The sequence below is a fragment of the Dendrobates tinctorius genome, unplaced genomic scaffold (assembly GCF_039654945.1).
Source record: "Dendrobates tinctorius isolate UK_male_01 unplaced genomic scaffold, ASM3965494v1 ptg000016l, whole genome shotgun sequence".
In the NCBI taxonomy this organism is placed as follows: domain Eukaryota; kingdom Metazoa; phylum Chordata; class Amphibia; order Anura; family Dendrobatidae; genus Dendrobates; species Dendrobates tinctorius.
This window is the reverse complement of record NW_027361684.1, coordinates 5059347-5082945: the sequence shown is the minus strand read 5'-3', so window position 1 is coordinate 5082945 and position 23599 is coordinate 5059347. Positions and strand designations below refer to the sequence as shown.

At 41.3% G+C, this 23599-nt stretch overlaps 1 protein-coding gene across 1 annotated transcript in view; it reads left to right on the top strand.

Moving 5' to 3' along the window:
- The first annotated feature begins 1755 nt into the window (after positions 1-1755).
- Positions 1756-23599, top strand: part of TRPV3 (transient receptor potential cation channel subfamily V member 3) — a 51876-nt gene continuing 30032 nt past the window's right edge. Inside the window, exons 1-2 of the mRNA XM_073565289.1 lie at positions 1756-1839; positions 20159-20263. Coding sequence (XP_073421390.1) covers positions 20163-20263 — 101 coding nt within the window. The 5' untranslated portion in view covers positions 1756-1839; positions 20159-20162. The remainder of the gene's footprint in view (positions 1840-20158; positions 20264-23599) is intronic.

The following is a 23599-nucleotide window of genomic DNA, read 5'->3' as shown; positions in this document are numbered from 1 at the left end:
CAATAATGATCATTTTTATGCCAGCATAAACAATCCAATCTCCCCGCTAAACAAGTGTTTTGCTTTATATTGACTGATAATCGGCAACCATGAAGGATTGTTAGCTGGTTCTTTCATCAAAATGGTTCTTCGGAATTCTCCACCAATGGACAAGCCTAACCCTAATTATCATACAAATTAATTGCATATTTTTCAGGCACCGCATGCAGACTAACCCCACCAAACTCATTGCCACCAAACTACTTTAATTTATTAGCTTATCTTTGCCCATCTTACCAACTGCTCAAAAGTGTCATGCCACTTCATCTCCTATTGTTGCCACTTTCCCTAAGGAAAACCTTTTGGACATAAAGGGACAATCAAGCAGCCTCCAGATAAGTGGAGTGGACACAACAGTAGGCAAAGTGCCAAAGCGGTTTCCTCATGGTACAGTCACTCTCTTACATCAATCCAATCAATATGTCATCAATGTATGATCCAGGACAACTCCTTTAAAGGGAACTTGTCATGTGAAAAATGCTATTAAAATGCAGATATGGGGTTAATCTGCAGGTTAATAGCGTTGTGAAACTGTGCATCCGCTGGGCTGAGAGCCCCACTGCCGGGAAGAAATTAACTTTATTCCCCTCGGCAGGCTTGGGCTTTCAGTCATAGGGGTCTTGCCAGCACGGCTTTGGTCTCCACTTAATTCTGACCCGGCTGTCAGTCAGTGTCGGACGTTATTACAGCCACAGCTCTCTATGTACTGAGAGCCACACGGTGTCAGAACGCTATTAACCTGCCGATTAACCCCATATCTGCAGGTTAATAGCTTTTTTTTACATTTTAATACAGGTTTCAATTTTTCTGTAAAGCTGTTGTACTAATAACAATTATAAAATAATAATAATTTTATTTATATAGCGCTAACATATTTTGTATCACTTTACAATTAAGCGGAATAAGACATCTCAAAGTAACACATAGTTACGGGAGGAGTGAGGGCCCTACTTGCAAGCTTACAATCCATAAATTATTCTATAAAATTATCTTAAAAAATATTTTAGTATTTATTAAATTTATAATTTATATATATGTATACAATATATACATTTTTATTTTATCATTTATTCAGCTACTTATACTTATCTAGTGAAAAAAAAAATATGTTCCAATATTTTACTGTCTGATATGTCCCATGGGACAAAAAAGACCACTTTTGAGATTTGAAATTTGCTGAATTTGGGATACATTGTGATCAGTATAGCCACCAAAAATTTCAGCAGTCTCCACCAGAAACACAGTTTCCGTGGTTGTTTGGATGAAATTGGAATAAATAATGATTTATTAATTTGAACAGATACTTAAATAGTATTATGAGTGAGTCATAACAGAATAGTACTTCTCTAAACATTAGTTGTCTACACTTTTTACTCCCTGTATGGTTTAAATCCCTGCAAGACCTGAGACTTAAAGTTTGTTTTTTTTTAACATGTTCAAAATGACAGAAAATGCCATAAAAAAGGTTGAATGCAGACAGTATTACTATAATTAATAACAAACACATACCAAATAAACAGTAAAAAGAATTGTAGGAATGATGTGGGGCTTTGACACATTGCATTAGAATCTTAATAAGCACAACCTGTACGACTAGAAATTGAAAGGATGAATGGGAGGCGCTTGTTTTACTGTTATGCTGCGTAAGGTAATAATTATATCATATTTAAGCAGGCCTCTAAGTCACTTGTCATCATTACCAAGGAATATCCTCGGGATCACTAGAAGCAATCATTTTTCCACAGGATACTTGGAAGGAATACATTATATTCTACTTGCATGGAAACACAACCTAACTAGGTAAGGTTCACAATCTTTCCTAGTCTACGTGTCACAAGCATGGTCATGGCTACTGTATTTTATGAAATTTGGGCTATTCATGATGACCTTTATGTTAGATATAGATGTGTAGGTATACCCATTATTGGGGTGTAGTGACTATCATTTATATGGAAAAGTGGTTGAGACATTTAAGAGTTTTTTGTCTGGCAGTTATTGGGCATTGTAGCTTTTTCTCTTATCTAGAACTCACAACAACGTTCAGCTGTATGCAGGCTTGGACTGGCACACAGGAGCGCAGGAGAATCCTCCGGTGGGCCACCACATTCTTATTTGAGCAGTACTTGGCACTATATGCTTGATTGGCTATGTACAGATAATGGCAGCATCTTATTAATGTAACAATTAACCCAGGTTATTGCTATAGAATTTTGTGAATGAGGATAAAATCATACTTATATGTAGATGAAAAGTGGGGGCCTGGAGGTGATATTTCTGGTGGGCCCTTGGCACCTCATTCCGACACTGTGTGTATGTATAGTTGAGTTATACCTATCTTTGGTTTTGATATGTTGGAATCAAGGTACAGGTTGTCATTTTAACAAATTTGGTCATTTTTCGCATTGGGGAGAACATGGTTTTGATGACAAGTTTCAAGGATACTTTGTATATGTGTAAAGTTTTGAATCCTACAAAGTATAAAAGTGTCTACAAAATACATAGGCATTGAGCTTCGTAAGTGTAAGGGTACTGTTACACTAGACGACGCACCAGCGATCCCGACAACGATACGGCCTGGTAAGGATCGCTGGTGCGTCGCTACATTATCGCTACATGGCCGTCAAACAGGCAGATCTACTCGACGCAGCAACGATCCAGCGATCCATATAACGACCTTGGCGGTCGTTGAGACCTTGTCACACAGCAGCGATTCTCACGACTCCCGCCTGTGTCCATGATTTCTGCGTTGCTAACGAGGTCGCTCGTTGGTTTCAAACACAGCGATGCGCGCTGGCCAGCGGGACGTCAACGATCAAAAAATGGCCCAGGACATTCGAGCACGATCATCGACATTGCAGCGGGGGCCTGGTCGCCGCTATGTGTCACACGTAGCGAGATCGCTGTTGCGTCACAAAATCGGTGACACTTCAGCGATCTCGCTAACGATCTCACTATGTGAGACGGGGCCTTAAGGGACCAAGCAATGCCGGGCTGCTTAATGATATCTCCTTAAATCTCCTAAGGACATATTAAAATGCTGTATAATGCGGTAATCTCCAAATATTAGGTCCAAAGCAATAATCCACAGAATTGTGGGAAGTAGAAAAAAACCCCCATTTGATAGAGTGTATGAGCATACACTATAGAAGAGAGAAACATTGGTGACAATGATTAGGAAGAGAGTAATTATCAGATTATCAGGTATAATAATGATCAGATATCAGGTATATAGAGTAGCCACAACACAAATATTAGCAGAGGCAAATATGACTGACACCTGGTAGAGGGGGAGTCCAGGAGTATTGAGTTTATGTTGGTTCCCACTAATCAACACTTGTTGCAAGTTGTAAAAAGCAATAAAAATATAGGCCGCATAAAGTAACAAGGTACAATTTATTAACATGTTTGTAAAACTTATCCAAACTCTACTTAAATTCCTCCAGTCTGTATACAAAAGAACTCAATGTGAGAAATTAGAAAATGAAGCTTTGTAATACTTTGTATTCCGTGTAGAGACACATGGCATGCATGAAGATACACATGATGTGACACAATGACTGCGAGGTGCTGGAGCTATGAATAGAGTGCCGCTGTGCCATTGTATACCTATAATTACTCTTGTAATTATAGTCTTGTGTATGGCACGAGTAGCCAGGAAATAAAAGATCATGATGGCTGTGATCTATAGTCAGCGATAACATAACCTGGGGGAAATATACCTGGCAAACTATTTTCTACTTAACCCCTTCACCCCCAAGGGTGGTTTGCACGTTCATGACCGGGCCAATTTTTACAATTCTGACCACTGTACCTTTATGAGGTCATAACTCTGGAACGCTTCCATCGATCCCGGTGATTCTGACATTGTTTTCTCGTGACATATTGTACTTCATGTTAGTGGTAAAATTTCATTCAAATAACTTGCGTTTATTTGTGAAAAAAATGGAAATTTGGCAAAAATTTTGAAAATTTCACAATTTTCCAACTTTGAATTTTTATGCCCTTAAATCACAGAGATACGGCACACAAAAAACTTGATAAGTAACATTTCCCACATGTTTACTTTACATCAGCACAATTTTGGAACCAAAATTTTTTTTTGTTAGGAAGTTATAAGGGTTAAAAGTTGACCAGCGATTTCTCATTTTTACAACACCATTTTATTTTTAGGACCACATCACATTTGAAGCCACTTTGAGGGGTCTATATGATAGAAAATACCCAAAAGTGACACCATTCTAAAAACTGAACCCCTTAAGGTGCTCAAAACCACATTCAAGAAGTTTATTAACCCATTAGGTGCGTCACAGGAATTTTTTTGAATATTTAAAAAGAAATGAACATCTAACTTTTTTTCACAAATAAAATACTTCAGGTTCAATTTTTTTTATTTTACCAAGGGTAACAGGAGAAATTGGACTGCAAAAGTTATTGTGCAATTTGTCCTGAGTACACTGATACCTGATTTGTGGGGGGGGAACGACTGTTTCGGCGCATGACAGAGCTCAGAATGGAAGGAGCGCCGTTTGACTTTTTCAATGCAAAATTGGCTGGAATTCAGATCGGACGCCATGTCACGTTTGGAGAGTCCCTGATGTACCTAAACAGTGGAAACCCCCTACAAGTGACCCCATTTTGGAAACTAGACCCCCAAAGGAACTTATCTAGATATGTGGTGAGAACTTTGAACCCACAAGGGCTTTACAGAAGTTTATAACGTACAGCGGTACAATTAAAAAATCATATTTTTTCCACAAAAATGATCTTTTCACCCCAATTTTTATTTTCCCAAGGGTAACAGGACCCTAAAAGTTATTGTGCAATTTGTCCTGAGTACGCTGATACCCCACATGTGGGGGTAAACCACTATTTGGGCGCATGGCAGAGCTCGGAAGGGAAGCAATGCCATTTGACGTTTTTGGCTGGAATTGAGATCGGACACCATGTCGCGTTTGGAAAACCCCTGATGTACCAAAACAGTGGAGACCCCCCACAAATGACACCATTTTGGAAACTAGACCCCCTAAGGAACTTATCTAGATGTGTGGTGAGAACTTTGAACCCCCATGGGCTTCACAGAAGTTTATAACATACAGCCATACGATTAAAAAATCATATTTTTTCCACAAAAATGATCTTTTCACCCTCAATTCTTATTTTTCCAAGGGTAACAGGACCCTAAAAGTTATTGTGCAATTTGTCCTGAGTACGCTGATACCCCACATGTGGGGGTAAACCACTATTTGGGCGCATGGCAGAGCTCGGAAGGGAAGCAGCGCCATTTGACGTTTTTGGCTGGAATTGAGATCGGACACCATGTCGCGTTTGGAAAACCCCTGATGTACCAAAACAGTGGAAATCCCCCACAAATGACACCATTTTGGAAGCTAGACCCCCTAAGGAACTTATCTAGATGTGTGGTGAGAACTTTGAACCCCCATGGGCTTCACAGAAGTTTATAACATAAAGCCATACAATTAAAAAATCATATTTTTTCCACAAAAATGATCTTTTCACCCTCAATTCTTATTTTTCCAAGGGTAACAGGACCGTAAAAGTTATTGTGCAATTTGTTCTGAGTACGCTGATACCCCACATGTGGGGGTAAACCACTATTTGGGCGCATGGCAGAGCTTGGAAGGGAAGCAGCGCCATTTGACGTTTTTGGCTGGAATTGAGATCGGACACCATGTCGCGTTTGGAAAACTCCTGATGTACCAAAACAGTGGAAACCCCCCACAAATGACACCATTTTGGAAACTAGACCCCCTAAGGAACTTATCTAGATGTGTGGTGAGCACTTTGACCCCCCCCAGTGCTTCACAGAAGTTTATAATGCCCGGGCGTGAAAATAAATAATTCGTATTTTTTCCACAAACATGATCTTTTAGTCACCATTTTTTTATTTTCCCAAGGGTACCAGGAGAAATTGGACCCCAAAAGTTGTTGTCCAATTTGTCCTGAGTATGCTGATACCCCATATGTGGGAGAAAACTACTGTATGGACACACGTCGGGGCTCGGAAGGGAAGCAGTGACGTTTTGGAATGCAGACTTTGATGGAATGGTCTGCGGGTGTCATGTGCGTTTGGAGAGCCCCTGATGTACCTAAACTATTGAAACTCCCCACAAGTGACCCCATTTTGGACACTAGACCCCCCACGGAACTTATCTAGATGTGTGGTGAGCACTTTGAACCCCCAAGTGCTTCACAGAAGTTTATAACACTCGGACGTGAAAATAAAAAAATCATTTTTTTCCACAAAAATGATATTTTTGCCCCCAATTTTTTATTTTCCTAAGGGTAACAGGAGAAATTGGACCCCAAAAATTGTTTTGCAATTTGTCCTGAGTAGGCTGATACCCTACATGTGGGGGTAAAACACTGTTTGGGCGCATGGCAGAGCTTGGAAGGGAAGGAGCACCATTTGACTTTTTCAACTCAGAATTGGCTGGAATTGAGATCAGACGCCATGTTGCATTTGGAGAGCCCCTGATGTGCCCAAACAGTGGAAACCCCCAATTATAACTCCAATCCTAACCCCAACACACCCCTAACCCTAATCTGAGCCCTAACCCTAGCCCTAGCCCTAGCCCTAGCCCTAACCCTAGCCCTAACCCTAGCCTTAACCCTAACCCTAACCCTAGCCCTAACCCTAGCCCTAACCCTAGCCCTAACCCTAGCCCTAACCCTAAGGCTGTGTGCACATGCTGCGGATTTTGCTGCAGTTCCGCAGCGGTTTTGGCTGCTGCGGACCCCAGTACCATGATTCCCTATGGGAATCAAAAACCGCAGTGCAGACGGTGCGGAATTTTCCGCGCGGATTATCTGCGGTTTTCAATCCGCAGAAAGAATTGACATGTCAATTCTTTCTGCGGATTCTCCTGCGGTTTGCCATCTCCTCTATTGAGGAGATGAAAAACCGCAGGACAAAACCGCAGAGCAATCTGCAGGTAAAACCGCAGGTCTTTTGACCTGCGGTTTCACCTGCGGATTTTACAAAATCCGCGCGGATGAATCCGCACCTAATCCGCAGCGTGTGCACACAGCCTTACCCTAATGGGAAAATGGAGATAAATACTTTTTTTTTAGTTTTATTATTTTTCCCTAACTAAGGGGGTGATAACGGGGGGTTTGATTTACTATTTATGGCGGTTTTTATTTTTGGCAGCTGTCACATGCTAAAAGACGCTTTTTATTGTAAAATAGTTTTTGCATCACCACATTTTGAGAGCTATAATTTTTCCGTATTTTGACCCACTGAGTCATGTGAGGTCTTATTTTTTGCGGGACGAGTTGACGTTTTTATTGGTACCATTTTTGGGCACGTGACATTTTTTGATCACTTTTTATTCCTATTTTTGGGACGCAGAATGAACAAAAACCAGCGTTTCATGAATTTCTTTTGGGGGGGTGCGTTTACACCGTTCCGCGTGCGGTAAAATTGATAAAGCAGTTTTATTCTTCCGGTCAGTACGGTTACAGCGATACCTCATTTAGGTCTTTTTTTATGTTTTTGTCGGTTTTATGCAATGAAAACTATTTTATATAAAAAATAATTATTTTTGCATCGCTTTATTCTGTGAGCTATAACTTTTTTATTTTTTCACTGATGATGCTGTGTGGTGGCTCGTTTTTTGCAGGACAAGATGACGTTTTCAGCGGTACCATGGATATTTATATGCGTCTTTTTGATTGCGCGTTATTACACTTTTTGTTTGGTGGTATGATAATAAATCATTATTTTTTGCTTCGTTTTTTATTTTTATTTTTTAAGGGGTTTGCTAAAAGGGTTAACTAATGGGACAGTTTTATAGGGCGGGTCATTACGGACGCAGCAATACCTAATATGTGTACTTTTATTGTTTTTTTTTTTATTATTTTCAAAAAATGAATTTATTGGGGAATATTTTTTTTTTTTTTTACTAATTTATTTGGCGATTTTTTTAAATTTATTTTTACATTTTTTTAACTTTTTTTTTACTTTATTACATAGTCCCAGGTGGGACATCACTGTCCTGTGACAGATCGCTGATCTGTCACATCACAGATCACTGTGACAGATCAGCAATCTGTCACAGGCATTGAAGCAGACTTCCTCTTGCCTGCGCTTTGCAGGCACTGAGGAAGCCAGCTTCCTCAGGTCCCCGAAGGCCCCCATCGCCATCTTGGATTCGGGGGCCTGGAGGATAGGAGCCCCCCGCAGCAGCGCTGCACATTGCGCTGCCGTGGGGGGCTCAGGGAAGCACGGAGGGAGCCCCCTCCCTGCCGATGCTTCCCTTTAACTCCCGGTACACCGCGATCATGTTTGATCGCGGTGTGCAAGGGGTTAACGTGTCGGGGGCGGTCTGTGACCGCCCCTGACACATAGTGCCGGGTGTCAGCTGTGATAATCAGCTGACACCCGGCCGCGATCAGCGGCGCTCACCACGTGGGCGCCGCTGATCGCGCCGACGTACTATCCCGTCCCCGGTCATACGGGCCCGGGTACCGTGGACGGGATAGTACGTCGGATGGCAGGAAGGGGTTAAAGAGGACCTGTCACTAGGTCAAAAGTGGCCAGGTTTTGCGCTTAATTTTTCCCTGCTGTTCCACAGAATATTCCATTTTTTGGTTGTTTGTAAATCCATTATACAGTTCCAGAGATATGGGACTTTTTAGTTAGTGCTAATATTTCTGGTCTGTGCCAAGGGGGCGGGGTTCAATGAATTCTTTGGGGCGTGTCTTTAGGCTGCTCTGCATTATTACCCTGTGAGCAACGCCCCTTTGGTAGTGACAAGACAAGTTAGCACTAGATAAAAAGACCCATATCTCTGGAACCATGTGCCGGATTTACAAAAAACAAAATACAGTATGCTCAGAGGAAGAGCTGCAATAAAATTCGAGAAAAACATGGCTACTTTTGACCTGGTGACAGATCCTCTTTAAGTGATACATGCTTGGTATCAGAGTGTGGTCAGATACAATGACAAGTGGCTTTCACAACTAGAGGCTTTCACCTGTATAATGACAACTGGATCTTACAGATTGATGTCAACAATGATGATAGGAAGACTGGTTTCACACATCAGGGTTTTTTGTGCATAAAAAGGATCTCTTTTTTTCAGTGTGTCGAATTCATTCTTAGTCAAGGTGATAGTTTTTACAATCCCTCTTGCATCCTTTTTTCTTATATTTAAAAAAAAAAAAAACTGGTGAAAAGCACATTAATTTTAAAGTGTGCATGATCTTTTTGGGAAAAAATTGATTAAAAAGGTGACGTTCCTCCTTAAATTTAACTCTATAGCAATTTACAGTGGCATATAAAAGTTTGGGCACTCCTGGTCAAAATTACTGTTATTGGGAACAGTTAAGCAAGTTGAAGATGAAATGATCTCTAAAAGGCCTAAAGTTAAATATGACACATTTACTCTAAAATTTTAGGCAAAAAAAAAAATATATAGTAATTTTTTACATTTTAAAATTTGCAAAAAAGAAAATGGGACAATGCAAAAGTTTGAGTACCCTGCATAGTTAGTACCTAGTAACACCCCCTTTTGCAAGTAGCACAGCGTCTAAACGCTTTTTGTATCCAGCCAAGAGTATTTTAATTCTTGATTGAGGGATTTTCATCCATTCTTCCTAGGAAAATTCTTCCAGTTCTGGGTGATTCCTGGGCCGTCTTGCATGCATTGCTATTTTGAGGTCTAGCTAAAAATTTTCAATGATTTTCAGATCAGGGAACTGTGAGGGCCATTGTAAAACCTTCGGCTTGCATTTTTTGATTTATTCTATTGTGGATTTTGATGTGTGTTTAGGATCATTATCATTATCCATTTGTACAAGCCATCCTCTTTTCAACTTCAGCTTTTTTGCAGATAGTGTTATGCGTGCATCAAAAATTTGTTGTAATATCATTTAAACCTGTTAAATGTTCCCCGTGCCAATGGCTGCCACACAACCCACCAAGCATGATCGATACACCCCCATGCTTAATAGTTGAAGAAAAGTTCTTTTCCTGAAATTCTGTGCCCTTTTTTCTCCGCATATAACTTTGGTGTTTGTGGCCATTAGTCTCCTCAGAGAGGGTCGACATTGACTTTTACGATTGCTACTTCCAATAGGTGGCATATTTCCCAGAGGAGCATTGTGGCTTTAAGTCTCCTCATCTCTGCATGCTTAACATGTCACTCTCCGCAAGGAAACGTTACTACTTGGATCACGTGTTTGTGGCCAAAGAGTTACATTTAATCCTCATCAGTCCACGGGACTTGTTTCCAAAATGCATCAGGCATGTTTAGATGTACTTTTGCATACTTCTGATACTGAATTTTATGGTGAGGACGCAGGAGAGGTTTTCTTCTGATGACTTTTCCATGAAGGCCATAATTGTGCAGGTGTCTCTCTCTCTCTAGCACAATCCTATGAGCAGCAGCTCTCACTGAACTTTTCCATGGTCTTCCAGACCTTATCTCGACCTCCCCTGTTCCTGTTAACTGCCATTTCGAAATGAGGAAAGGGCAACTTGAAAACTTCTTATAGCCTTCTCCTGCTTTATTGGCCTCCACTATTTTCATTTTCAGATTGCTAGGCAGCTGCTTAGAAGAACCCAAGGCAGCTGTTTTTTTGGCACAAGGTTAGAGGAGGCTGGGTTTTTATAAAGCTTAGAAATTTGCATCACCTGACCTTTCATATTGATGATAGTGAGCAAGCTATAACACTAACAGGCTAATTAAGGTCTGAAACCTTGGTCAAAGTTATTCAAGTACACAAATCCCCAAGGGTGCCAAAACTTTTGCATTGGCATATTTTCTTTTTTGTAATTTTTAAAATGTAAATTTTTTTTTTTTGCCTAATCTATAAAGTAAATAGATCATCTATTACTTTAGGCCTTTTAGAGATCATTTCATCTTCAACTTTCTTAACTGCTAACTGCAGGTAAATATAAAGACCTCAAATGGAGTATTTAGAAATACCACTATGGAAGTTGCCATCATGTGTGCACTGGGCTTATATATTTTGATGAAAATGTTACCCAAGAACTCATGTTTAATTTTGAATTTTTGCTTTACCATTGTAGAGCAAAGCATAAAATGCAGATGTGTGGGTGGACAAGGTCTTTTATTCTACAGTAAGGGCTCACGTATTGCACGTACATGTTACATCCATTTTTTTATGAATAGGACATGTACCTATTATAATCTTTTTTTCTGGCAGCAAACAGTAGATGAAAATAGCCTACATAAGTCTATGGGTCCGTGAAAACACGTACCGCACACAGATGGCATCAGTGTACACTTTGTGTGCTGTCCATGATTAACATTGTAATGTATAGAAGAATATTTATCATTTATTTATTTCCATATACATGAAAAACGCCGATGAAACACTTGTAATACACGGATCCAAACACTGAGGACACCAGAACTATTTATTTTTTGTATGTGTTTAAACACGGTTGTGTGAATGGGGCATAACGATAAGTTGTTTTATTGTATTTGGGCAATCACTGCTGTTTTGTCATTTAATAAAAAGAGCAAAACTATTCTACATTTCTCCATTGTTTGGAGAGGAGTATGGTTTCGTGCAGGATTCTTTCTAGTCTCACAAGCATGGGCCGTTCTGACCTGACTACAAGGTGTTTACTGTCTTGTTTGGTTCTTACTCACAGCGTGACGATGATGGGGATTTAGCAGTGACGCAATGATACTCGATAAACAATTAAATGTCGCAGACATTCGATGAGTAAAAATGCCTTAGCATAGAAAACTGCAGATCTTACTCGGTCACCTTCACACAATTTTGTCTTTGAAAGGTCTGAACACGTCTTTATTGTCAGATGATGGCGGTAATCACTGGTGATATCTTCCCAGCCTGTAGGTTGTGTTTTGTTACATTCCGCGTCACGAGTAGTCTCAGTATCTTTTAGGCTTCCACAGACCCTTAGGGGTACTTCACACATAGCGAGATCGTTAGCGAGATCCCTGAAACATCACAGGTTTTGTGACGCAACAGCGACCTCGCCAGCGATCTCGCTACGTGTGACACATAGCAGCGACCAGCGCCCCGCTGCGATATCGCTGAGCGTGCTCGAATGTCCTAGGCCATTTTTTGATAGTTGGTGTCTGGCTGGCCAGAATTCATCACTATGTTTGACGCCATAACAACGACGAGCGACCTCGTTGAAGCACGCCTATCGAGGTCTGAGTCGTCAGAATAGCTGCTGTGTGACAAGGTCCCAACGACCGCCGAGGTCATTATACGGATCGCCCTATCTTTGCTGCGTCGTTGAATAGATCTGCCTGTTTGACAGCTTACTAGCGACCATGTAGCGACGTACCAGTGATCCTTACCAGGTCGTATCGTTGTCGGGATCGCTGGAGCGTCACTATGTGTAACGGGACCGGTGCTTTCACACTGCGGTCAGGCACCATTCAATGGCTCCATTGGGACTTACGTCTGAACCTCCATAAAACAGGATTCACAGCGGTTTCCTGGCATTCAGATCGGTGGGGAGGCAGTGCGCGCTACTTTCTTTGCCAATGATATTTTGCTTTTCCTTAGGGATCCCTTTGTGCAGGTGGAATCGGCTATAGAAACGATTAATACATATGGGGACTATGCGGGCTTTAAAATTAACAAGATTAAATCCGAACTGCTTCCCCTGGGAAGGTGGGACGCGGCGAATAGACAGAAATTAAACAGAGCTCAATTGGGGGTGGGCATGGTGAAATCCTATATTAAATACCTAGGCATTAAAGCATTAAAATAGGGGGGGAGCCATCATCCATATACAAATTAAACTACCCTCCATTAATAGCAAACATAGTAAATGATCTAGTAAAGTGGAAGGATCTGCCATTAAATTTGACAGGGAGAATACAGCTTATTAAAATGATGAGCACTTCGAAACTAATGTACCACCTTCAAACGATCCCACTCCTGCTGAAACACAATGATGTAAAATCCTTGGATTCTGCGTTCTCCAAATTTATCTGGAGGAACAAAAAAACACGCATAAGTCTCAAAAAGATGATGACTCCAAAGATGGAAGGGGGCTTAAACTTATCAAGTGTTAGAAACTACAATATAGCGTGCCTGACAAGGTATTTTTTAAACTGGTTGCATGGAGAGAGTAAATATTCGGCCTATGCCATAGAGAGGGAATATGCCCAACCTTGGGATCTTAGGTCCTTGTTGCACGCAAGACTAAAGGTGCTTCCAGCCAAAATCAAAAATTCTTTGATATTCCGGGATACTATTGCCACCTGGAGGACGGTGAGAAAAAAAAAAAAATACAAACTTCCGTTCCGAATATCTAAATACCTCCCAGTGTGGAATAACATAGAATTTTTACCGGGAGTAGAGAATAAACCGTTTAAGGAATGAAGAGACAGGGGTATACAGGAGATAGCTCATCTGACTCATCCTACAGAGAACAGATGGCTAAGACAAAATGAAATAATAGAAAAATTTGATCTCCAAAAATTTCAAACGGTACAATTTGAACAGATTAGGTATCATATCATGTCCCACTTAATAGACACGCAGGCGGAGTTTACATGCAACGAGTTCGATAGAATGGTGGATGCAGCAAAAAACTTCTCGTCTATTTCAATGCTGTACAGCACGATGAGAGGGGTGCTTTTAGATAGTCATCCAGATACCTTCTATAAAAAATGGGAATTGCAACTGGAGGACAGGGCTATTGGAGACAAAATAAGGAAGGGGTGGACCAAAGCTCGCCAGTCCCTTATTAATGAAAGCTGGAGAGAAACTCAATTCAAAATAATACACAGGGCAATATACGCCTTCCAGTTTCCAAGGAGCTCTGATAAGCCAGAAAGACTCACGCAATGTCCCAAATGTAATACCCCATATACTGACTTACTTCATGGCCTGCTGACTTGCAAGCAGGTGGCAGACATGTGGGGTGCAGTTAGAAAATATATAAAGAACATATGGGATTGGGGCGATGAAATCCCGAGAGATTTGGTTTTATTTCACTATTGGGAGAAGTCCCCCGATGCTCATGTAGGGGGGGGGGACCCCCGCAGGTCGTCCACATAATCATAATGCTCATGAAAAAAATATTATTAAAAAACTGGCTACAGAAGGACATGCCCACCATGAAAGAACTCTCGGGACGCCTGAAGTTATGTAATGCTAATGGAGAGGTTAGAGGCAGAGAAGAGGAAGTCTTGCGAAACATCTAGATTTTTTACAAAATGGAGGCACTATATTGTGGAGCACTGTAATAAGGAGGAAATACAACGTATAGTTGGACCTTTCAGAGACACAACGTGGTACCACAGGGAATCCTTGGGGGGAACACTGGGAATATTAAACCTGAACTGAAGCAAATGATCCCCGTGAGCCAAAGAAAGTCAAATACGGAAGGTCTTAGGGCCTGTGAGCGAGTAGGCTTTTCACTAAGCAAGGGAGGAAAAAGTTTTAGGGTTTTGGGGGGCGGGAGAGATTGTTGGGGAGGGAAAAGGGTAACAAGGTCAAGGTTGATCTTCAAATATGTAATCATAGGGGGGAAATGAGACGCCAATGATTATTAGACAGACTGCTACGAGGTGTACACGTTTTCAATTATTGCTGCGAGGATGCGTTTCTCCGAACTATGTAATTATGTATCATGATCTGTATCTGTTTTTTGTTAAAAAAAAAATTTGTAATAAAAATAGAGTTTAAAAAAAAAAACAGTACCCAGAACATTCAGAGAACATCCTCACAGGACTAATCCAATGCTGCCCATCCACAGAAAGTCTGCAGTGAAACTCACATCGGCTGAAACCCTCTGCAGATATACAGTAATTGTGGAAATTCTATGGATTCACTGCAGTGAAAATCCAAAGCAGAAATTGACGTATTGCAGATTTCCAATCCGCAGCACCGGTCCATTTCCACAGCTGATTTTCTCTGCAGATTTTCTTAAACTCTCATCTTATTTGCTGACTTTTCCACATGCAGAACATAACTATAAGTCAGAAGTTTGCATACTCAGGTTATTTATACAGGTTACAGATCTCTGAAGATACATCAATATGTTTTTTCATTTGCAGTAGTGATACGATTTTCCTTACAGGGTCGGAGTAGGGTGCCTAGAGCTAATGGGTAGAATTGACGCTAGGGGCCCACACAGGCTTGGACTGTACCATCAGAGAACAGGAGAATCCTCTGATGGGCCCCTCTGCAAGAGTAGGTCATTATCCTTTTATATGAGCAGTACTTGGCACTATATACTTTAATCACTCTGTATAAAGGCAGCATCTTATTCATTTAACAATCTACCCCGTTCATTGTTGTATAAATGTGTGGCTGAGGATAATGTCACATTTGCATGAAGTTGAGAAGTGGGGCCCTGGAGTTGGTTACTGGTGAGACCTTGGCACTCCAGTCCGACACTGGGCCCACACTACAGCTACATGCATATGCATAATTTCCAAAAAATGATTTATTTAATTTGACCAGGAAGATTCAAATCAGTGGGCAAATACTCGAGGGGCGTTTTCTTCCCGAGGACACACATCAATTTGAAATTAGCAGTAACATCGGCAGGGTCACTTCCATCCCAATATATGTGACCGCGATCGTTAAGGCCCCGTCATGCATAGCGAGATCGCTAGCGAGATCGCTGATTTTGTGATGCATCAGCGATCTCGCTAGCGATCTCGCTGTGTGTGGCACGCATCAGCGATCGGCCCCCCCGCTGGGTATCGCTGATCGTGCAGGAATGTCCTGGGCCATTTTTTGATCGTTGGTCTCCCGCTGGCCAGCACGCATCGCTGCTTGTGGCAGCGGGAGACAAACAATCAGCGAGCTCCCAGCGCTGTAAGCAGACGCTGGGAGCTGGTATCTAAGTTAAATATCGGGTAACTAAGCATGCGCGGCGCTTAGTTACCCGCTGTGTACCTTGGATACCAGTGTGCTTGCGCTGGGACCTAGTATCCAAGGTAAACAGCGGGTAACTAAGTGTAGCGCGTGCTTAGTTACCCGATATTTACCTTGGATACCAGCTCCCAGCGTGAGCACGCTGGTATCCAAGGTACACAGCGGGTAACTAAGCGACGCGCTCGCTTAGTTACCCGATATTTACCTTGGATACCAGCGTCCTCGCTGGTGAGATCTGCCTGTTTGGCAGTTCACCAGCGATCTTGTAGCGATGCACCAGCGATCCTGACCAGGTCGTATCGTTGTCGGGATCGCTGGTGCATCGTTTGGTGTGACGGGACCCTTATGGGGTTCCTGGACCTCAATATATATACAACTCAAAAGTTACACAACTTCTTTTTATAGAGTATGTAGGAGAATCCTGTCTACTATTGATTAAAGGGAACCTGGCAGCCAAAACTGACAGTATATACTAAGCACATAACCCTGGAAGAGATAAAGAATAAAAATAGCACCTTCGGTGTTTTAATCTCTGCCTTCATTATGCAGAAACTGAAGTTCAATCAGATATTCAATTAGGGTAATTGGTGATTCATTGGTGTGGCCAAGAGGCTCACAATGGTTTTTGCATACCTCGCCTCTCACTGGTGATGGACAGCAATGGTCTGAGCTTTTTCTGAAAACCATGCTCACTCCAGGCAAGTCGGCACTGTCAATCACCAGTGACACAGGCAGAGTGTACATAACCAGTGCACTGAGACTATTGGCCAAACCAAGGATGCACCGAACACCCTAAGTAACATATGGGATTAAACTTCAGTTTAGGCAGAGCATAGGCAGTGATTAGATATCTAAGGTTGCCATTTTTAATAGGGGCTATATTCTCTGCAAGGTTATGTGTTTAGTTTATGCTGTCATTTTGGGCTGACAGACTCTCTTTAACCCCTTTCCGACATCGGACGTATTAATATGCCCACGTCAGAATCCCTCCCTTTGATGTGGGCTCCGGCGCTGAGCCTACATCTTTCCCGGCACAGTTTTAAACAGCTGACGTGTGCCTTTAACAGCCGTGGATGGAATCGCAATCCACCTACGGCTGTTAACCTGTTAAATGCTGCTGTCAATCTCTGACAGCGGCATTTAACTAGCGCTTACTGGAAGCGCATTGGAAATCCTGCCCATCAGTGACTCTGTCATGTGATTGCGGGTCACCGATGGGCTGACATGACAAACCGGGGTCTGCAGACCCCCGTAGTTGTCATTGATGGACTGCTATGAGCACCACCCAGCAGTTGGCGCTCATAGAAAATGAGCATTTCTGCTACACACAGGTGATCTCATCATCGCCTGTGTGTAGCAGAGGCGATCAGACAACTGCAGTTTCTAATCGCCCATGGAGACTATTGAAGCATGCAAAAAGTTTAAAAAAATATATATATATAAATGTTGAAATCAACTCCCTTACGCCCCAAATAAAACAATAAAAAATCAAATATACACATATTTGGTATCGCTGCATTCAGAATCGCCCAATCTAGCAATATAAAAAAAAATAATCAGATCGCTAAACGACGTAATGAGAAAAAAATTAAAAACGCCAGAATTATGTTTTTTGGTTGCCAGTGCTAGAGTTGAGCGACTTTGGTCGGATCGGGTTTCATGAAACAAAATTTGTTTCAGATGAAACTGGTCCGACTAGGGCAAAAAAAGTTGGAGCTTCGTCCAAAACCCGACTCCAATGCAAGTCAATGGGAAATAAAAGTCGGCATTGAGCGGATGACATTAATCCACTGAATGCCGACTTTTATTCCCCATTGACTTGCATTGGGATCAGGTTTTGGACGAAACTCCAACTTTTTTTGCCCTAGTCGGACCAGTTTCATCTGAAACAAAGTCGCTCAACTCTAGTTGCCACTACTTTGCAATAACATGCAATAACAGGCGATCAAAAGATCATACGAAATGGTATCAACAAAAACATCAGAACGGCACCCAAAAAATAAGCCGTCATCCAGCCCCGCATCTCGAAAAGGTCTCAGAAAATGACACCATTTTTTTTTTTACCAAAGTTTGGACACAGTAACCTACAGACAGTGTTAGGTCGGTGACGTTATACTGATTAAAACGATACATTGGTTGATGAAATCCATCTTCTGGTTGTTCTTTAGGCTTTATTTTCAGTTTCGTGTTAATAATATGCTCCTGCCCTAGGACGGGTCTGGAGGGGTTGTCTGCATGTGGTGCACTGGTTAGATATTCATAATGCAGACTGCCGACAGGTCACTGATCCCTCACTGACCTGCCCCCTAGTTTACATAATGAATATCTGTACATATGTAAAAAAAAAAAAAAACCTTCTGCGGGCAGGTGCCAGCCGTGGCACCTGCTCTGCAGCAAAATCGCATGTCTTATGTGCCAATAATACATTTTTTGCGAAAAATGAAAATGTAAAAACGAAAATACCTCAGGTCATGAAGGGGTTAATTGATATAAAATGTCATCAGTATTTGAGATGTTCTTTAGTGACTGCAACACAGAACTGTATAATACACACTGCTGCTTCTGAAGAACATTTTTTTTTATCTGAGAGGGAACACTATATGGTGGACAGAAGGATGCTCCCAGTGCAATAAATAGGCTGAATATGTAGGAAGATATAAGCAGTGTCTAGGTAGCAACACACATCTCCATACAGTTCAGATCAGGTTCTGACATCAGAATGTGATATATTGTATATATATATATATTATTGACACTTAAATATTTAAATATTACCACTGTCTGTCTATCTATTATCTATATCTATCTGTCTATCTATCTATCATCTATCTCTATATCTATTATCTATATCTATCTATTATCTATATATATATATATATATATACCGTATCTATTATCTATATCTATCTATCTCTATATCTATCTATCTATCAATCATCTATCTCTATATCTATCTATTATCTATATCTATCTATCTATTATCTATCTCTATATCTATCTATTATCTATCTATCAATCATCTATCTATCTATTATCTATCTCTATATCTATCTATTATCTATATCTATCTATCCATTATCTATTTATCTATCTATCTGTCTGTCTCTCTGTCTATCTATCTATCTATCTATCATCTATCTATCTGTCTGTCTGTCTGTCTGTCTATCTATCTATCTATCTATCTATCTATCTATCTATCATCTATCTGTCTGTCTATCTATTATCTATCTATCTATCTATCCATTATCTATCTATCTATCTATCCATTATCTATCTGTCTATCTATCATCTATCTGTCTGTCTATCTATGTATCTATCATCTATCTATCCATTATCTATCTATCTATCCATTATCTATCTATCTATCTATCTGTCATATCTGTTTATCTCTAAAAGGTTGGTCAAAGTCTATGCCAGCTGCTGATCCAGTCATTTTGGTAATTTTTGTTGATATTACGTTGATATTTCTTTGTTTCATTTACCCATTATTTCTCAGGTAGTTATAGAAGGTCTTGCTATCTGAACAGTGGAATATGCTTTGTCCCTGGGTCTTGGTATGTGTCGTGTTGTGACAGCGGTTACATCACGCTCAGTAATTTCTAGAATGACTTAGTCACAGTTTTGTTTTTTTCAGAACTGTCACAACATCAATACCAATTGTTGTGTACAGCGTGTACGGAAACGTCTGCTGCTTGTACCTGCTCAGTGTAGTTACATTCTGCCTGGGCTTCAGCTTTTTACATACAGTTCTGACACGCAATCTATGAACTAAATTGATAGAACCTATATTTATCCTATTATTGAGATGTGACACGTTATAGCATCACAGGTTAGAGGAATTAACAGTGCTAGGGAAGCGAGAGGCATCAAAAAGCCTAAAATCCCACTCGGATATACTGCTACTATGCCAAATGAAACTTAAATCTCATCTCAGGCTTTGATTGGTTAGAAATTTACCAATTCCCGTGTAATAAGCAAAACAAAGGCAGTAATTGTACAACTTAACTTTATATAGCATAATCTATAGGAAGTTTGTAACCAAAAAAATATTTAATTTAAATTTAATAATCTACAATCCTAAATTCAGATTTTAAGTTAATATTCTCAAATAACTCCAAGAGAAATAATATTAATTAATAACAATAAAAAAATGTATTTTTTATAATGTAACTTAATGGTCATTCAGTTGTATAGTTGTTAGGTGTCATTTAATTTATGTGTTTTTTCCTGTTTATTACAGAAAGATGAGTAAAAACGAAGGTGCGCCACTTCTGGCCAAGGACAGGATTCCACCAGGGACTCCTCCCAGGACTCATAAACCTCTAGACAATGGGCTGAAGAAAAGGTAAACTTCTAGTAATTTACATATTGTCACAATGCTGCTCCTGTTCTTCAATGAGCGACTTGTCTCCATCTACAGAATAATATGGGAATAACACTATGTAACACAATTTTTGTTCCTGGCTTCCAAGTGTAATATTTCAACAGCTTATGTTTAAAGACTATGGAAAAACGACTACATTCAGCAAAAACTTTGATTTTATGACCACAGGCCAGAAAAATGTCATATTTATTGTGTTAAAAATGGGAGGCTAGAAGCTGCCATGGCTCGATCGGCTCTGCTACATAGAGGAGATGCTCAGATCACTTCTATGTAGCAGAATTGCTGCGTTGCTATGAGCGCCGACCACAGGATGGCGCTCATAGCAATCCGGCATCAACAACCATAGAGGTCTCAAGGAGACCTCTGGTTGTTATGCCGATGCACCGATGACCCCCAATCACGTGACGGGGGTCAGCGGTGTGCGTATTTCTGGCCAAGTGGCCGGAAGCGCTTGTTAAATGCCGCTGTCAGCTTTTGACAGTGGCATTTAACTTGTTAATAGGCGTGAGTGGATCGCGATTCCACTCGCGCCTATTGCAGGTATATGTCAGCTGTTCAAAACAGATGACATGTCCCGGCTTTGATGCGGGCACACCGCCAGAACCCTCATCAAAGCAGGGGAATACTGGCCACGGACGTACTATTCCATCCACAGCCAGTAAGGGGTTAAACTGTACTAGATCAAAACCATTGAAATTCTACAAAATAAAGCACTGCCATCTAAACGAGCAGCAATTGTTCACCTTACCTTCAAGGATGTTCTCGTGCGATCAGCGATATCCAGCGGGGGGCATGTCGGAGGTAAGTGTCACATGTAGCGAGATCGCTAGCGATATCGCTATGTGTAAAAGGCCCTTTAGCCTGTTTTCACAGGCAAACAGCGGCTAATGATGTAAAGTGTATGATCTGTAAAAGATCTGTAATAGATCGCTCAGTGCGGATAGGTTACCATTGTTCTCAACAGCGGAGTCCTGTTTACACAAGATGATCTGCTGCGGACAACAATGATCTATTGTGCAGCACAAAAAGTCATTTCACCCGATGGATAATAGATTTGCTCCTTCTTCCAGTATGATGTACAAAGGATAACAGATCTGTGTCTCTCTGGCCGGTCAGGTGGGATAACAAAGTACAGATTGATACACACTTTTGTGGGGTAATATTCATTTTAAATTGTAATTTATTTGTTTAAATATCTGCTCTTTCTTGGCTTAGGAGTCCAGTGGGTGGATCTTAATAATTGACTGACAGCTATCTGTTTATGTTCACTAATATCGGGGAATACTGTCAGTCCTTGATAGGACTGCCTACTGGACTCCTAAGCAAATAATGAGCAGGGATGTAATGAATAATATATAGCTATATTGAATCTTTCACCACACAATTTTACATAAATCTGGTCACATTCTGCTTTATAGCATACTGCCTGTAGATAGCACAGAATTTCCATGGTGTTACAGTGGCTTGTGAAGTATTCGCCCCCTTGACTTTTATTTTACTTATTTTTTACATTACAACCTGTGTTTTAAATATTTTTGTAATTCAATTTGTGCATGATGCCTCAGCACTAAATAGTTTAAGTTAGTGAAGTGAAGTGAAGTGATACAAATATAGGGATAAATTACACTTATGGAATTAAACAACTATTAATTGTCATGTGCATATGTATTCACCCCTTTTGCATTGAAGACCCTAAAAATCCCTGGTGCAAACAATTACCTTCATAAGTCACATGCTTAGAGAAAGGAAGTCCACCTGTGTGTAATCTAAGTGTCACATGGGTTCTTATTAGATAAAAAGAAAAAAATATGTATCAGCTCTAGTATTAAGTGCAGTTCCTAGATCCAGAAATTCTGAAAATTCTGAAAGTGGCTGCATGGATAATGAGATCCCAGCTACCTACTGGGTGGAATATTACTGAGAAAAAAAGGAGAAGGTACAGCAATCCCAGGAAGGAAGAAATTAAAAAAAACTCATATTCATTCCAAAATCTTTAAAATTATGATGAAAAAAATGAAAGAAGGAGTGTGTTACGTGGACCCTTCCTGTGTGACGTGACCAGCAGGCCGGTAACTAAAACAACAGGATGCGGCACGTGATACTGTCCTGTGTGACACGGCTCGCAGGCCGGTAACTAAAACAACAAGACAAGGGGTAGGGAAACAGTTGCAACGGTGGGTCCTGCGATAGGTAAAGGGGACGTGGAGACCTCCTGCACTCCCCTGAATCAGTGTCCCTACCGCTCCTAACGTTCCCTATGCCGGTTACCCACCGGGCGCTGATCAGGATACTTGTCACCCTAGCACACCCTACACCTATCCCTTGCTAGGGAGCTGGGTGGCTCAGGCACTGGCCCCACCGCTGTACTAATACACACTAAGGAAAAAACACAAACGGGGAAACACAACTTAGCTTTACTCTGTTGCACTTGCTCCTGGCAACAGAGTCCACCACCAGAATGCAGCTCTCCTCCTGAATCGCTGCGACCAAGCTCTGTCAGAGCTACAAGGAAATCCCCTATGACTCCTTCCACACCAGGGCTAAGACAGTGCTGCAAGGAACGCTCTCCAGCTCCTTCCTCCACCAAGGATGGTTGAAATGAACACTATCACCAACACTGATTGCAACACCTGTGACTCTTTTATAGCAGAGCCAGCAATCACACCTGCATTATAATCATGTGCACTAAACTAAAGAAACTAGAGTGGAATGATGCTCACCACCACCGGGGGGGCAAACTTGAACAAACACGACACCACATTGCAATAATCCTAATGGCCACCGGGGGCAAAAACCAACCTTAAGCACAGCTTAGGGAAAAAAAAGGTTACCTGTGCTTTTTATCAGTCCTGATCCAGCATGGATCATGACAGTACCCTCCCCTTAATGAGGGGCCTCTGGACCCTCAAAACTGCCCCCCATCAGGGAACCACCTACAGCGGGGACGCCCAGACCCAGAGTTCACCCCAGCAACTACCTGCATGTCAGGTTGATGAGAAACGAGCCCGCTGGAATTGGCAACGCATGTTCTGGAGGCAACACACATCTCCGAAGCTCTGACCTGGGGAACGGATTGTGTATGTGTATGTTTGGTATGAGCTGGTAACACTCCACATCACACTTCCACTGGATGTTTTTTGGTGACCACCCATACAAGCTCGTTCACACACAGGTCCGGACCTGAACGTTTATTGCCACTCGTTCGTTTGTCACCACTTGGAGAACCCTTTCTGGGATTGACAACAGAGGCGTCCCCCTGTGTCACCACACTCACACCCCCGCACATCACCAAGGGGT